The 15,089-nt window shown below is 38.5% G+C and overlaps 1 protein-coding gene across 1 annotated transcript; it reads left to right on the top strand.

The window, feature by feature from the left end:
* Nucleotides 1–319: 319 nt before the first annotated feature.
* On the top strand, nt 320–14,739 carry ncmap (non-compact myelin associated protein). Its single transcript, XM_084742591.1, has 4 exons — nt 320–599; nt 11,158–11,264; nt 12,693–12,777; nt 13,627–14,739. The coding sequence occupies exons 2-4, from the start codon at nt 11,171–11,173 to the stop codon at nt 13,904–13,906; spliced, it is 459 nt and encodes a 152-aa protein (XP_084598717.1). The 5' UTR covers nt 320–599; nt 11,158–11,170; the 3' UTR covers nt 13,907–14,739.
* Nucleotides 14,740–15,089: the final 350 nt, after the last annotated feature.

Below are 15,089 nucleotides of genomic sequence, written 5' to 3'. Positions count from 1 at the left end.
ATTGTAACATATGAGATGTTAATTTTGTGTTATTTGAATCTCCTTTGAGCCCCACCCTCTGCACTTCATGCTCTGTGAGATGCAGCCGGTCTGACTTTGAGAGGCAGTGGTAGTCATGGTGAGAGCCGAGCAGACAAGTCTGCAGAGGAGCCTTTCTTTTTGATCATCGGGCACCGCGGCACGCCTAAGGGCCAGGTGGAAGGACCTGAAAAACCAGCTGCCTGAGATTATTACTCTCAGCGAGGAGCAACAACAAGTGAGCAAGCGTGGAGCCTCCTCCTCCTCCTCCTCCTCCTCCTCCTCCTCCTCTTTGCTCTCCTCCTCCTCTTCACAGAAATACTCTGATTCACACAGAAATCACACACACAGACATCTCTGCTTGTTTTTAAACTCTTTTGTCCGTGCTCTGTGTCTGTCCCGTCCATTTGTACCTGTGGGACTGTCACTTCAGCAGCACCTGGGACTTATATTCCTCTGTTAGAGCGGACCTGCTGTGACTGCCAGTCCACCTGTGGACTATGCCCCCCTCAGCCATCTGAGGGAGGGGGGATCTGCGCTGCTCAGGCTCCCATCTGGAGAATCAAAGAGGAGACGGTTAGGTAAGCTGCTTTTGACTCCTTCTTCATCTTTTTGTTTTAATTTAAACCTTTTCTCTTGTGGTTGAGAGAGACTTTTCAGTGAGTGTTTTACATGAGTCTTTTCTGACTGTGTGTGTGGGTGTGTGTGTGAGACTGGGGTTCTCCCAGACAACATGGCGGGACAGCAGGTGAGTCTCAGGTGAAAGGGAATAGCTCACATTCCAACAAGCTCTCAGATTTATAAATCTGCTGTTGAACCAGTGGAGCAACACCGATTTACGTTTGAATTTGGAGGATTCAGTTTCAGTTCCCAGCAGCCCTATCTTCCTGTCTATCTCTTATTGATGATAAGTGACTGTTTGATGGAACAGCTCTACTTATCGTCTCATCAGTTGCCACTGCGTTGTAGGAAAATATGACTGAACTGCTGCGCTAATTCAGAGCACAGCAGAGTTAGTTGGCATCTAATGCAAGTGGAATTTTGTAATAGTAGCTTTCTTTAATTTTTTTATAAACAGTAATTAGTGGTCATTTAAGCAGGAGAGTTGTCTGTGTAGTTCTAAAAATAGAGAACTAGCCTGTTCTCTTCACTTATTAAATCAGGCTCCTTCTTTTAAAGGTTAATGACTGTTTGCATTCCAGCTGCACCTAACCGGCTTGACTTAAAATTAGTTTAGTCACTTTGAAATGTCACTGGGATAGTGGTCAGTACAATTTTGACAGTAACATTAGTTAGAAAGTTACATTAAGCTAAGTCTCCAAGTGCAGTTTTTTGGTGAAAAATTTGTATTGATCACACTTTAACAACTACAAAATGAAAGCAACAACCAATAATCACTGCTACTATTACTCTTCATACACACAGTTCTGTGTAGTCATGATCAGTTGAATGCTGTAATTCTGGGACTCTGATTTTTCTTCACTCATTTTATTTTTATGCCAGTGTGGATGTGAAATGAGTCTTAAACTACATTTGTAATGGTCTTAAAAAGCTCTTAAAAAGTCTTAAATTTATCTTGTCAAAACCTGCAGAAACTCTGGTGTAAGTACATTTACTTACTGTACTCAAGTAAAATTTTGACTCTATACTTTTACTCAACTATTCAGAATTGTATTTTTCAATCCCCTGCGTTTGTCTAACAGTTTTAGTCAAGAGGTTACTTTTCAGATTATAGTTCTGCCTCCCTATCCAGCGAAAAATATTTATCTCCAAATTTTCTCCAAATTAAAATTGAATTTTCCAGATAAATGTTGCTTTATGGAGTGAGAAAATGATCATACTTTTTAAACTAAATAAATTGTTTAAAAACCCTGTTGGATTAGCTGAAAAATTAATTGTCACAAAGCTGAAAACAGCATGGGCTCATGAAGAGTTGACTTTTTAGATATCTTATAGAATGATCTTATAAAACATGATGCATTTCTGTAGATTAAACTAGACAGCAGTATATAAAGTAGTCAAAATTAGTTCAGCCTTAAACATCAACAGCCATAAATTGCATCATATATAATAATATATATTATCTATATGTATATATATAAACACTGACAAGTGTTTTCACATTGTGAAAGTTGTATTGCCCTTCTTACTTAAGTAAAGGGTTTGAGTACTGAATACTCCTAAGTTTTTATTTATTTATTTTGGCATTAAATATTAAAAGACAAATTTAACCCCCAAAAGAGCATAAACATCCCAACGAACATGCCAGTATCTCAATGTTCTTTAATAAAATATCCATTCATTTTATGGAATTATGAATATATGAGCTCAGCTATAATGAGGCTGTAACTGGATCACCACCACTCAGGCTAAGAGGCTGAAATGAGCTGACGATTTTCACATGAAAAAGACAATTATCCTCTGGCCGGCTCTAAAGACGATAAGCACAGTGCTATTACTGTATGGGCTTTCCTTTGTTATCATGTTCAACTCTCTGATAAGCATTGTTTGAAAATATGCTTTATTATCTGGCCTTAGAAAAAAATACTGTGTATACCAGCAAGCAAAGTTCATTCTGCACCTTTTACTTCAAAGTTTTCTCAGGATCTAAAGTCTAACTGAAGAGTAGAAATCTCTTATTAGCAAATTATAATTAGAAAATCAGGGTGTAATACAGTGAGAAGGTCAACTCAAAAAGACACTCAGCTCTACTAGACGACCTTATTCTGACTAATATGATGTCATTTAATGTGACATTTAAAGTATTAGTCCTATTATTGGATTATAAGACTCATGGGAAATCAGAATATTCTTCCTGGGGAATTATTTCAGCAGGTTTCTGTCATGGTAATATTCACATAAAAGGAGATTAATCAGATTCCGCCAGGTCTATAAATAAGTTGTGTGCAACTTTAAACGTCCACGGTTTAAATGTCCAGTATGTAAGATTAAAGGGATTTGTTTGCAGAATATTGCACACAGAATATAATTTCCATAAGTATATTTTCATTATTCTCTAATCCCCTGTTTCTGTCTTCTGGTGGCGAGTTTATTGGTCACCATAGTTCCATCTACAGGCTTGGAAGAGGGAGGTTGAGGCAAGGTGTTTGCAATCAGAAAGCTCACAGCTTGATGCCACTAAATCAAACACACTGGTTCTTTGAAGTACATATCAGCCTCTCGCTATAGTAAATAAACCCAGAAAGCCTTTGTGAATTTTTAAGGCTCTCAAAGTGGTAAATAAACCAACTGAACACTTCATGTGATTGTCTGAGCCAATTAGAACAACACTTTCAGTGACAAAGTACTGTTCTTCTTCTTACTTAACCCTATTGTGTGATTTTGTAATTTTAAATATTTCCTAAAAATCAGACTTTCTGACCCACTTTGGTTCTCACACATTAGCACAAAAAACTAAGCCCTTCAGACAACAGCAGACCAGCAACTGCATTTACTGTGAAGTAAAATTAGTGATTTCGCCCATGGAGTTTGGTTGGCTTGAAGAGAGCGGCATTTGGCTCATATGCCAGCAAATTTTTAGTGGAAAAGGCTGTCTGATGGCAAACTAAAGCAGCAACAATATAAATAAAACTATAGCGATCTTACCTTAAATTGATATTGATTTTTTAAGTTGCTAAAATAAATTCTGCTGCTGACCCTGTGCACAGTAATACATTGCTTGGCTCCCTACATCAGTATTTCTGTTGCCTCTCTTAATTTGGAGTGTGCAGAGTGTGTAGGTAATACACTGACTATGGATAAGTACTTCATACAGAACTTCAAAAACTCCAAACTTTCCCTTAAACAATACTTCTTCTGTGGCTTTTCTGGGTAACAAAGCTCATTCTCACACTATGAGCTCATGATAGATTACCTCTTTATGGCACACGTCGTATTTTAATTAGCTAGTTTTTAAATCCTTGATGTCACTTCATCATTTACGTCAATAACAGGCCTCTGTACGCCGTGCCAAAGAGCTGTCAGTGCTGCTGCAAATCCTGTGGTGACTGATGGAGATCGATAAAACTCATAGTTGAATCCCTCTTTAATGTGACATCTGGAAAACAAACATTAAGGGGGAATTTACATCTGATGTGATACAGATGACCTCTCTGCTGTGACTGTGCTCGCTCTTCATTTCCACCTGTGTCATATTAACCTGCTTCAAATTCACTGCTCAAATATTGACTCCAACCGTCATTTGAGGAAGGTCATGCGTTGAATGTGTTTATGAACGTGTGTGATATACTCGATGTGTGGGAGTACATGTGCAGAGGGGAAACAATCGAGTCAGTCAACAGTGTCGCCTGTTTTTTCCTCGTTTAAGAAACAGAGGAAACTAAATTGTTCCTGTTCTCTGCTCTCTGAACATACCAATATGTGATTTGTTGACTCAGGGAGGAGGAAAGGATATTGAATCTGTAGTGTTCACGAACATCTGCAATTTGTGGAACAACAAACAAACTATTATCACAGCAGGCAGATGAGGAAGTTGATGCTGACGGCAGAACAGAGTGATCAGATTAGTTCTAATTTCTTTGCCTAAAAGCATAAAAAGTTTACATACATCTAAATCTACACATAGATATCGATGATATCTTTGATTGGACCAGAAGCAGGCTAGTGATGAGCACTGTGGCGTTACAGGAAGAAGATCCTGCGTCCAAATCTGCATGTTTGTGTAGGGTTTCAAAGTTGAAATGTTCATTCGGAGTTTAACCGGGATTTTACTCACATTGTAATCTAATTCCCACCGTTGTCTTTGACCAAACCAGTGGCCTTTACCTGCACTCAAATTCGAATTTCCCTTGTGACAGTAAGGGATGCAATTTGCTTACGGCATTTCTACTCTGTGAATAAATACATTGATTAGCTGATTATAATGATTGATTTATAGAAGCTGATCCATTTTGGGAGTAGTTAGACATTACGGGAAATGCGCTTATTGCTTTCTGATGTAGGAGAGTAATAGTGCAAGAATGAGTCCTAAAACCTGGAAATGAGTTAGCATATTAGCACCTCTAATCATTTGGTTTTTTAAAAGGGTTTTTGGTTAAATGCCTGAACTAAGATATATGGTTAACACAAGCTCAAGGGATTTTCGTCTTTAAAACATCAGTAGAAATCCCACTTTTGAATTCTGAAACCAGGTGACTTCAGGAGACTGGGCCAAACTCCTTGTGTCTATATGGTAACCCTATATTTGTGAAACTCTCGGGAGATATGTATGCCTTGTTTCATCATATTTTGAAGAGGCTCACATGAGTGAGAAGTTTGCCTTTAAGACTTTATGCCAAAAGGCCACAGTGCAGGTCACATGTGAAACCCTAAGGCAATGCTACCTTATTATACAGTATTTATGATCTTGCACTAAATCCAACCAAGTAGTTCAGTTATCTAAACCTAATCTGAAAAAACTGAAAACGATGAGTCAACTAAGCCTAAAAATAAAAAGTCAGCATTGAGATTTAGTTTTTCACAGACCGAAGTTCTGGGTTTGATCCGTTCATCCACCATGAACTCCTCACATAGACTGGACATGGACTGTCTTTTTATTTACTACAACACCTGACTTCCTACACTCTGTGCTGAATCAAGTGCACATGTACAAGAGCAAATCTAGGCTTACCATCTAGCTATTTCCCCCTGTTTCAAGTTGTTATGCTAAGCTTAGCTAACTGGTTGCTGCTTCATATTCATATCACTTCATATTTACAGGGCAAAAAAGTGAATAACCATATTTTCCAAAATGTTGAACTATAAAGAAATCATAAAACCATCTACTCCTTTCTTATAGCAAATCTCTCCATGTGGAATTTTTTACTGGCTGATTGTGCAGATCAGATTTTACTGCATTTGAAATCTGATTTAATGTGAAGAGCAGTTGACAACCAGCAGCAATTCTTTCTTGCCATCCTGCACATAGTTTTCAACTAATATCAATTTTCCGTGTTTATTATATAACCGTAGACAGATCACCACTTTGATCATAAAATCTTGGAGTGAGTTGAAAGCAGTGGGAAAATTTTGTGCATGAAAATGTAATTGACTAATAAAGTGAGCTGATTCTCTTTTTAGTACATGCTTTAAAGGAACATCTTTCAAACATGTATTAATCAGCTTATGGTCGTACGTAACAGTTTTGGCAATGTGCGTCGTTTAGTGAAGATACGGTGTGTGCTATTTATGCAGTGCCAAGTTTTCCAGGAAGTCTGGTCAAAGTCATGAAGTCATGAACTTGCTGTGGGACAGTGACTGATCAGTGCAAGGTTTATTTGCCTATTGGAGTATGAGGTGTGTTAACTGCAGGTGTTTCCTCACCAGGCTCTCCCAATCCTTACGTGACTTCTCCCACGCCAAAACTACACCTAAACCTCGCCTGCAATCAGTCTGATGTATTACCCACGTCCGTTCTGTGGGAGGTGACACACCCACCTGTGATGGACAAAATGATGGCATGTAGCAGGGCTGCAGGGTTGCCTAATACATCTCTGTATGTGTCGTTAACAGGCTGGGAATTTCCTTAACAGAGTGTTTTAGTCAACAGATGAATTGAGTATTTAGCTCAACATTTTGTCTGCAACAGTTTGATGTTTACAGATAATTAATCTTTTAATAATCTTGGCTTGCTAGAACATGTCCAGGCTATGAAAACAAATTTTCCTCCTGGGACAATAAAGATCTGTTTGCTTAAACCTCATCTCTTCTTTAGCTGGTACTCAAACTGTAATCGACAGCAGTGATGCCCTCTACAGAGGCAGTGCTGATTTCAGGGAGGATACAGAGGAAACCTCCCCCTTAATATTTAGAACATCTACATTTGTCCCCTGTAATAAAAGCATAAAAGTAACGTAGGACTCTTATTTTGGCAAGCCGCTATTTTGAATTATCATCTGGCACTTGAATTATGTGTTTTCTTATATCAAACAAAGACATTTCCTCATAAATGGATGCAGATAAGGCACAAATTGCTGTGTAAATATTCTCCAGAATGCAGGAAATTAAGTCAGGGAGGACACCCACACCCCAGTTTAAGTAAGTAGTAATGATAAAGCTCTCTTGTAGTCAGAAGAAAATGTTTTAATATGATCACAGGTGCACTTTTGTGATTAGAAGAAAACAATCAATCAGCATAATCTTTTTCCTCTTCAGACCTCTCTTCATGAGAAATTACCCCGACCAATGGTGGACACAGGCTACCTGGGGGCACCTGTCTTTGAACATGGGGCACCAGAGAGGCGACTTCCTGCTCTCTGTTTGGATTTTATGATTAAATGCTACATTTAGCCTGTTAAACCTGTGTCTTCATGTATTCATATTTACTGTACACTTACTGTAAACAGCTGACTGTGACTATAACTTCAGGTAAAAGTCCCATGAGGCAAAATTGTGAGTCTAGAATTTGGGCTATAGCAATAAAATTGAGTTACATAACCTTGCCAACGTCCGCTGTATACTGTATTCTCCACCATGTTACCAAAGCAAAGGTCCTGCCAACATTATACAGCCTAATGATCAGTTAGCCACTTATCAGAAGCTGTCACCTCTGCAAACAGCAAACGTGATATATATCATTGCTAATCTCTGTGTTTAATGGTATGTCAACACTGGGAGAGCTGGTTGTGTAATGTTTGCTGCTGAACAGAAAGGTGGATAAGACATGAGTATCGGGTACGAGCTTCAAGTCTCTATTGTCAGCATGCTTAATGACATTTAACATTTAATTCTGATTCGGTTTTGCATCACATCTCGGTGAGAGGTAGTTTTTGTGGACTATTTTTTTTTTTACAGCCAAGGGTTGTTGTGCTCTTTGTCTCATCAGTGTCAATGAGGTGACACAGGTGACGATGAGTGACACATATATGGCACTGTAAAAGGTCCTTTCACAGTGCCTCCAGGATATGGACAGCTTGGAGGTGAAATGTAAACTTTTACGCTCCATTAATGGTCAAGGTTATGTACACAAGCCACTGTGTTTGTCCATAATTACATGCTGACACACAGTATCCAGATATCATATGAAGCGGAGAATCTAATCTCATACCCTCTGTAAAAAAAAAAGAAGAAGAAAGAAATGCTATTTTTTTTTTTTACTAGTTTAAATAAAGATATATACGAGGATCCTCTAAGTCCTCCTCTGTGGTTCTTACCAGCTGACAGCAGTCTTGTGTCTGTCAGCCGCCTCTCATTAAGTTAACTGCTGGTTAATAAAGGTTCAGCGGTATCTTCACAGGCAGTGATGCTATAGAGGTAAAGGTTTTGCATAGTATCTTGGGAATTTGAATGGATTCAACAGAATCAAGCAGTTAATCTCACCTAGAGAAGCGAGGGATGGGCGTTGTGTGTGTGCGTGTCTGTTCCTTGTGCCAGGGTTTCCAGCTTTTTATAGCTCATGCAAATTTTGTCCGCTTTAGGCACCTGTTCTGATTGTGCTGCTGTGCTTCAGTCCCAGCAGACACAGCGAAACGTCACTCCAACTCATGTCTTTATTGTGAAAATGGTTTAATGCCTCTTTCTCCATCTGTCTCCTAATATAAAAAAATTGTTGTTCCAAAATGAGATGTCCAACACAATAGTAAATTCTGTCATTTGTCTGACAGTTTAACAAAATAATCATACGTTAACACATTGCATGACTTTAAGATGAATCACTGAAGCTGTTAAAAGCGGATCAGAGGTGGATAAACACTAAAAGATAACTGACTGCACATTTACAAAACTGCCTGCAAAAGAAGTATTTACTCATTTCACTATTTTCTCATATTCTAGGGCAGCCAATCCGGTGATGTAGCCAATTAAACGTCCTCATGATATTTAAGCTTTCCTAATTAATGACCACATCTCTGAGCCAGGCTTGAATGACTCATTATCAACTCTTTATTTTACATCGCACTACGTCAAAAGAGGATGAGGAACTCCCATGATGACGTTTGTACTGGTGTAGTGTGGTAGCAGAGGAAACTGAAATATGACAGGCATTTTTAAAACATGTAGTCGTAGTTTATTGGAGTTTTTTTTTTTATTATTGAACTTGAAGTGACAGCAGGTGTATTTGTTTCATGTGGAGTTTGATCTCTGATTTATCTGAGCGTGCGACTCGGGGGAAGTTATCAGTTACAGGGACAGCCCTGACCCACAGCTGTGTGTGCGGATTGTTTCCTGAACAGTATCAGGGATCCTCCTACATGACAGAGGATCTCCACATGACGCATAACAATTGCAACACAGTAGATTAGATCAAGAGAAAAGATAAAAACATAATGAAGCTGCACTGATAATCTGCCTGAAACACCTGAGAATATGTATCATTGATGTTGCATGATTAAATTAAACATCTTTGTATTCGGACGTGTTCATCATAATAAAGTTCTAATATATTGTAGGATTCATCAGGGTTACCCACACTGTTAAGAAGGTTTATTTTGAAATGTAATAGGTTACAAATTACAAGTTGTCCTGTTAGAATGTAATCTGTAATGTAACTATTTTAAATACGTCATCAAAGTAATGTAACTTATTACATTTGTTTACTTTTAGATTACTTCTAATACGGGAAGTATTGTTGAATTTCCAGCACTAAAACCACCTGTCTTGATGTGGTCCACTGGTCACAGGCATGACAGCCTCAGGTAGAGCAATGTGCTTTGATTTGATTGGCAGATGAAAGGCAGTAAAAATGATATAGTCAGATGTAACCACTTTGTAATTGTCAGTATTTTTATTAGCAATAAGCGTTAACCATAACAAATTACAATTGAACTCATTTTGTAATATAATTACATAATGCTGTTACATGTAACTAGTTACACTCTAACATTGGTTGCATGTGGAACCAGAGGAGGAAATCTTTAAAACATAAGGGCGGTCAAATTCCATTAAAATACTCAAACCTACATTGTCTTTCGGTACTTCACAACTGCTCAATCCCTTCCCATTACATGGCTTTGTTAAATACTTGATTTTGATTGGTCAGAAATTGGTCACATTTCTTTATAGCAAATGGTTGCCATGTATAACAGACCACTGCTATATACATTTGCAATGGAAATAACTCTAGTCATAGACTGTGGGAGCATTAAAATAAATCCAAAATTAATATTTTGTTTCAAATTATTGATTTTATTTTGTATGTTACCATGTAATAAGTGGGATAATCTACAGTGAGCATGTCATATATAAATACATATACAATTTTTAGGGACTATTTTAAGTGACTTAACATGCATTTTATGATCTATTTACAGCAGCAGAATGGTTTATGTAGTTTATGTTATTATGTAGTAGTATGCCCATGTTCATTGTAAATGAAAGATACAGACAGTATTTTTTATGATGATCAAATCATTGTTGGTTTTGGGCTTTTCATGGAATTTGTAGAAAAATCTGACACATCACCAAGCACACCTTTTAACCTACAGCAGAAAATAACTTTCCTTTCAATTACCTAAGAATTCATTGCTTAAATCCTAATGGACACTTCAAACGAGGCCATTCATTTAGAAAGAATGAGTTAATTCTACCAAGTCTTGAAACATAAGATAATGATTTAATAGGCTGTGTAAATGTGTATATATGCACATAGGAAGTGGGAGGAATGACATGTAATGAGTTCAACCCCAAAGCAAAAACTGCAGCACAGCACTGCAGCACTTTAACATGCATGTCATACATATTTGAACTCCTGTTCTGGCTTGAATCTAAAACCACAAGTGTTTTTGTCAAGCTTTGACAGACGTGACAATTACGTATGAACCTGTTACTCTGTGAACCTGCTGATCTTAAAGCCAGCTGACAAAGACCAAACACACATAAAAGTGCACACTGTGCACTGGACTTAAAAAAAAGCTCTTAATGATAGCTGTAATCTGGCCAGCACATCAGTCCTGCGGTAGTGAAGTGTCCACTGATTAGTGCTTCAGACATAATTTTCTGCTGAGGATCCTCATTCCTGTGAGTTTATATCTGTGGTTTATACAAGTTATCTTAATCTTCAAATCTCATATTGTTTCTTCATTCTTTTCATGTCTGCTTTCTTCATCTGCAGAATAACTGTGGCAGAAATTGTTAATCGTGCTTTCAGAGAAATTTAGTTGATTAATGCATTTTCTTACGGGTTTGTTTGTGTGTTTGTCTGTGCAGGTTATTGCTGAAGATGCAAGCCTCAACTGTCTCACCTGTGACCAACACTACAGTACCTTCAAACTCGACAGCCATCACAAAGTCCAGAGAGCAAATACTCATCCAGAGTAAGGATATCTCAAGTGTCTGTGTGTGTGTGTGTGTGTGTGTGTGTGTGTGTGTGTGTGTGTGTGTGTGTGTGTGTGTGTGTAAGGCAGTTAGGGAGGGACTTGTCCTGGATATTGGCTTTTACTGTAGCCAATATAACTGAATGCCAGTTAAACCCCCCCAGCCATGCAGCCTGTTTTCATTCCCATCTCTTCACATACTAACAATTTGTCACCGCACCTCAGTGACTCACACAGATGTGCAAGTGACTTGAATGTAAACCCGTCCATGTGCTTCAGTCTCAGACACTGAACTGTTGGTATGTGATGAGAAGGGATGGCTATAGCGGCCAATGTTAGCTGACTCTTTCCAGACTGAAACACTCCCAGTGAACACAGCTGGGCCGGGACTGAACACCGGACTGACAGAGGCCAGTTTCACAGTGGGTTGAAATTCCAAGTTTACAGTGCAAATTGAACGCCTCATAGGGGGGATGCAGAGGGAGATGAGACAAAGGAGAAGAGTAAATATAACAGATCAGTCAGTCTGCTTCTCACTGTAACACAATCTCCAGTCTGTAGTGTAGTTCATAAACTTCACGCTGCATGATCAACCAAAGTTTTTATATCTCGTTGACATTTTGGTCCATATTCCCACGCTCAGCTGGCAATGTGAGCGCCGTTATCTCCCTCAGGAGTGAACAATGCTCATGTTCACATTCATTAATTGCAAACTGATCCGTTCAGTTCACCGTTCACAAAAAATATGAGCATGTTCAATGAACTCTGTTAGTGCAGTCATACACCACACTTCCGGCATTGTCATAAAAAAGGGAAGCAAAGCACGTCACTGGATGCAAAACTAGTATATGACCCCAAGTGCAGGATGAGTCATCAACATTATTTACTGTTTAATGATAAACTCTTAAGGTTAGGCAGGTAGTGGTTATGGCGTATGTGTGTGTGTGTGTGTGTGTGTGTGTGGGTGGGAGGGGTGCGTGTCTGCATTGTGTTTGTGATTGTTTTCTCTTTCTTGTCCTCTGAAATTGCATATTGATAAAACACACCCTGATGAAAGAGATCAGATCACATCTTAAGAATGTCCCCTATGGCAAAGACAATACAAAAAATAAGATGAAATGATAAACCAAGCCTCATAAATAACATCCTATTGCGTCATGCAGTCTAATCTAGATGGTTTGCACAGGAGTGGCACCCATGTATTTAATAGGAAATATTTGCCGTGCTCTGTTTGTCCGTGAGTGATGCCGTTGCTAAGCTACTACACACTACTTCTGCAGGATACACAAAAAATAAGTTGCACCAAATGGAGCAGAGGGAATGTGTGAAATGTGACATGCAAATTTTAGAGGAGACAGAAGACTGAAAAACATCCTTTCAGTATGTTAATCACTCATTTGTTGTCCTCTGTGTTTCTGTGTCTCTCAGGTTCTGGGGCGATGATCGCTGTCATCGTCGTCGGCATCATCATCATCCTCGCTTTTCTTCTCATCGTCCTGAAGACATACAACAGGTAGGGCCGCATTCCTGTGTGACGGGACAATTCCTGCATAGTGAATGTCACGAGCCGTGAAACAGTCAGGCTTTTTTTCATAAACAGTTGTGCTATTTTTATCCACTTCAAGCAGGACCAGACACCTGCTGCTTTTAGCCTTCTTAACAGGCTCTGTCTGTGTTATCTAAATAAAAACAATCATTCATTTTGACATATTCTTACAGCTCACAAGCTCTATTCTCACTGCAACATGTCATCACAGTCATGTCCATGTGTCAGACCTTCCCTTTTTAGTTACAGATTTTCATTTAAGTCATTTTCAGAAGTAAAATTATCCACTATCGCACAATATTTTCCACTTTTATTAGTCATTTTTGATGACTGTTGTGAGTTAGATGAGAAGACTGGAGGGAATATCTGACATATTTCTTATGGAAAAACAATTATTGAGCTTCACATGCCATTTTTCTAAATAACAGCCTGCCATATACAGTTCAGGCATTATACAACCTAACCCCGCACAAAATGTTTGATCAACTTATAATCTTTTGTTGAGATAATATACTTTTCTTCTTTAGATAAACTTGAATCTTTGAGTTTAAGAAACCCCTAAAAATTGTTTCAAAAATTGAATTTTGAGTCACACAAATAATGACAGTTAAACTTCTCACTTTGTCCAATTGTTGAAAAACAATTCCTTTTTAGAAACAAAACTTCCCCTGCGTATGATTCCTTAAGACTTTTTTTTTCTTATTCAGAACACACTGAGGACACAAAATCTGTTGAATCGAATTGTGTGAGGCTGGTAAAATGTCTGGAGTAATCGTATGTGAGTGAATTTTAACATGAAGGTTTCATTGTTTGCAGGCGGACACATGTATCCAGAGTCCTGGGGGCCAGCGGAGGCTCCAAACCTCGTCAGAAGATGTCACAATCCACCGTTCAGAGCAGCATGCCGCTGAGCCCGGTGGGAGTCAGCTCGGTGTCGGGCAGCATCACCGATTCAAACCCGGCCTCAGAGAACGGCTTCCGGCTACCCAGGGCAGAGCTGAACAGCGTGGAGGAGAACCACATAGAGCAGTTCAGCACCAACAGTGGATCCACTGCAGTCACCATACATGATGTCCCGTCATTAGAAAACACATAGCAACAAGACTGCGTTTTAGTCTCACAGCAGGCATTGACTGATGTGTTGTCTTCATCCCCGACCGCATACTGTGTGCTGACTGAATCCTGTGGAAACTCAATCTGTGACGTTAGTGCTGTCACTGTCAGTATCTCCACCAGCTGAGCCACTGCTGGTAACTACATGGACAAAAAGATGTCCTTTTGGTGTGAAAAATAACACACATCATGAACAAAATGGCACCATAAACAGACACAACGGATTACATGAAGGATGCATGACGGAAAACAGACTTTGTTGTGAAGAATTTTTTTTTGGCTACAGTCAGTGTTCAGTGTATAGATGCCATAAGGTTCTTATTGTTTGTACTTTTCCCATCACTACTAATACAATGAGGTTGTAATGTGTAGTAAAGACTGTAATGGCTTGACAATGTTGCTTTTAAGTGTGGACATTTCTGTATTAAAGAGGACCACATCGGTTCATGAGTAAATTTAAAATTAGTATAAACTGCAGAGGGGACAAAGACACTATGAAAGAGGATTTGTTTGAGGAAAATATGTCAATATTGCAGAATTAACCATTTCCCCTCCTAAATCTGGTTAACCTGGCACCATACTGTCTTTGTCTTCTGAACATTAAGAAATATATAAAATGTCAATATATTTTTATTATTATTATTTTTTAAATCTTGTATAATGAAGAGACCGCAGAGATATTTTGTGAGACATCTGAGTGTCAGCCCTAAGTTTGACACAAAAGGATTTTGCACTTTATTTTTGTTTCTCCCTGTGTTTGTATTGTTTGTGGTTCTTTAAATGAAATGAGATGAAAATAAAATTTAATATTTCTAATTGTGTCTCACCTACTTGTTATAATTCAGTGTCATTAGGGGACAAAATTATATGAAACTGGGAGGAAGCTTAAGACTTTGAGTGAACATACTCTAACAAATCATTTATGCCCTGCTCAGAGTGCAGAAATTATATTCTGAATATACTGGACCAATCAAAAATATCCAAACCAAGGACAAAGTTCTTCATACACCCAGTTCCACCCAACAAAGGGAAATGAGTCATTGAATTGTAGGCAGCAAACCTGTCAATGCCGTCTGTAGATCATATTAGTATTATTTTTAATGTATTAGAAGACAAAAAAATAAGACCTAATAAGCAGTGTTTTGCTTATTTTACCCATTTTTAAG

Source organism: Lutjanus erythropterus, chromosome 18 (genome assembly GCF_056507025.1).
Source record: "Lutjanus erythropterus isolate fLutEry1 chromosome 18, fLutEry1.hap2, whole genome shotgun sequence".
NCBI lineage: Eukaryota > Metazoa > Chordata > Actinopteri > Lutjaniformes > Lutjanidae > Lutjanus > Lutjanus erythropterus.
This window is presented reverse-complemented; position numbering and strand designations above follow the sequence as displayed.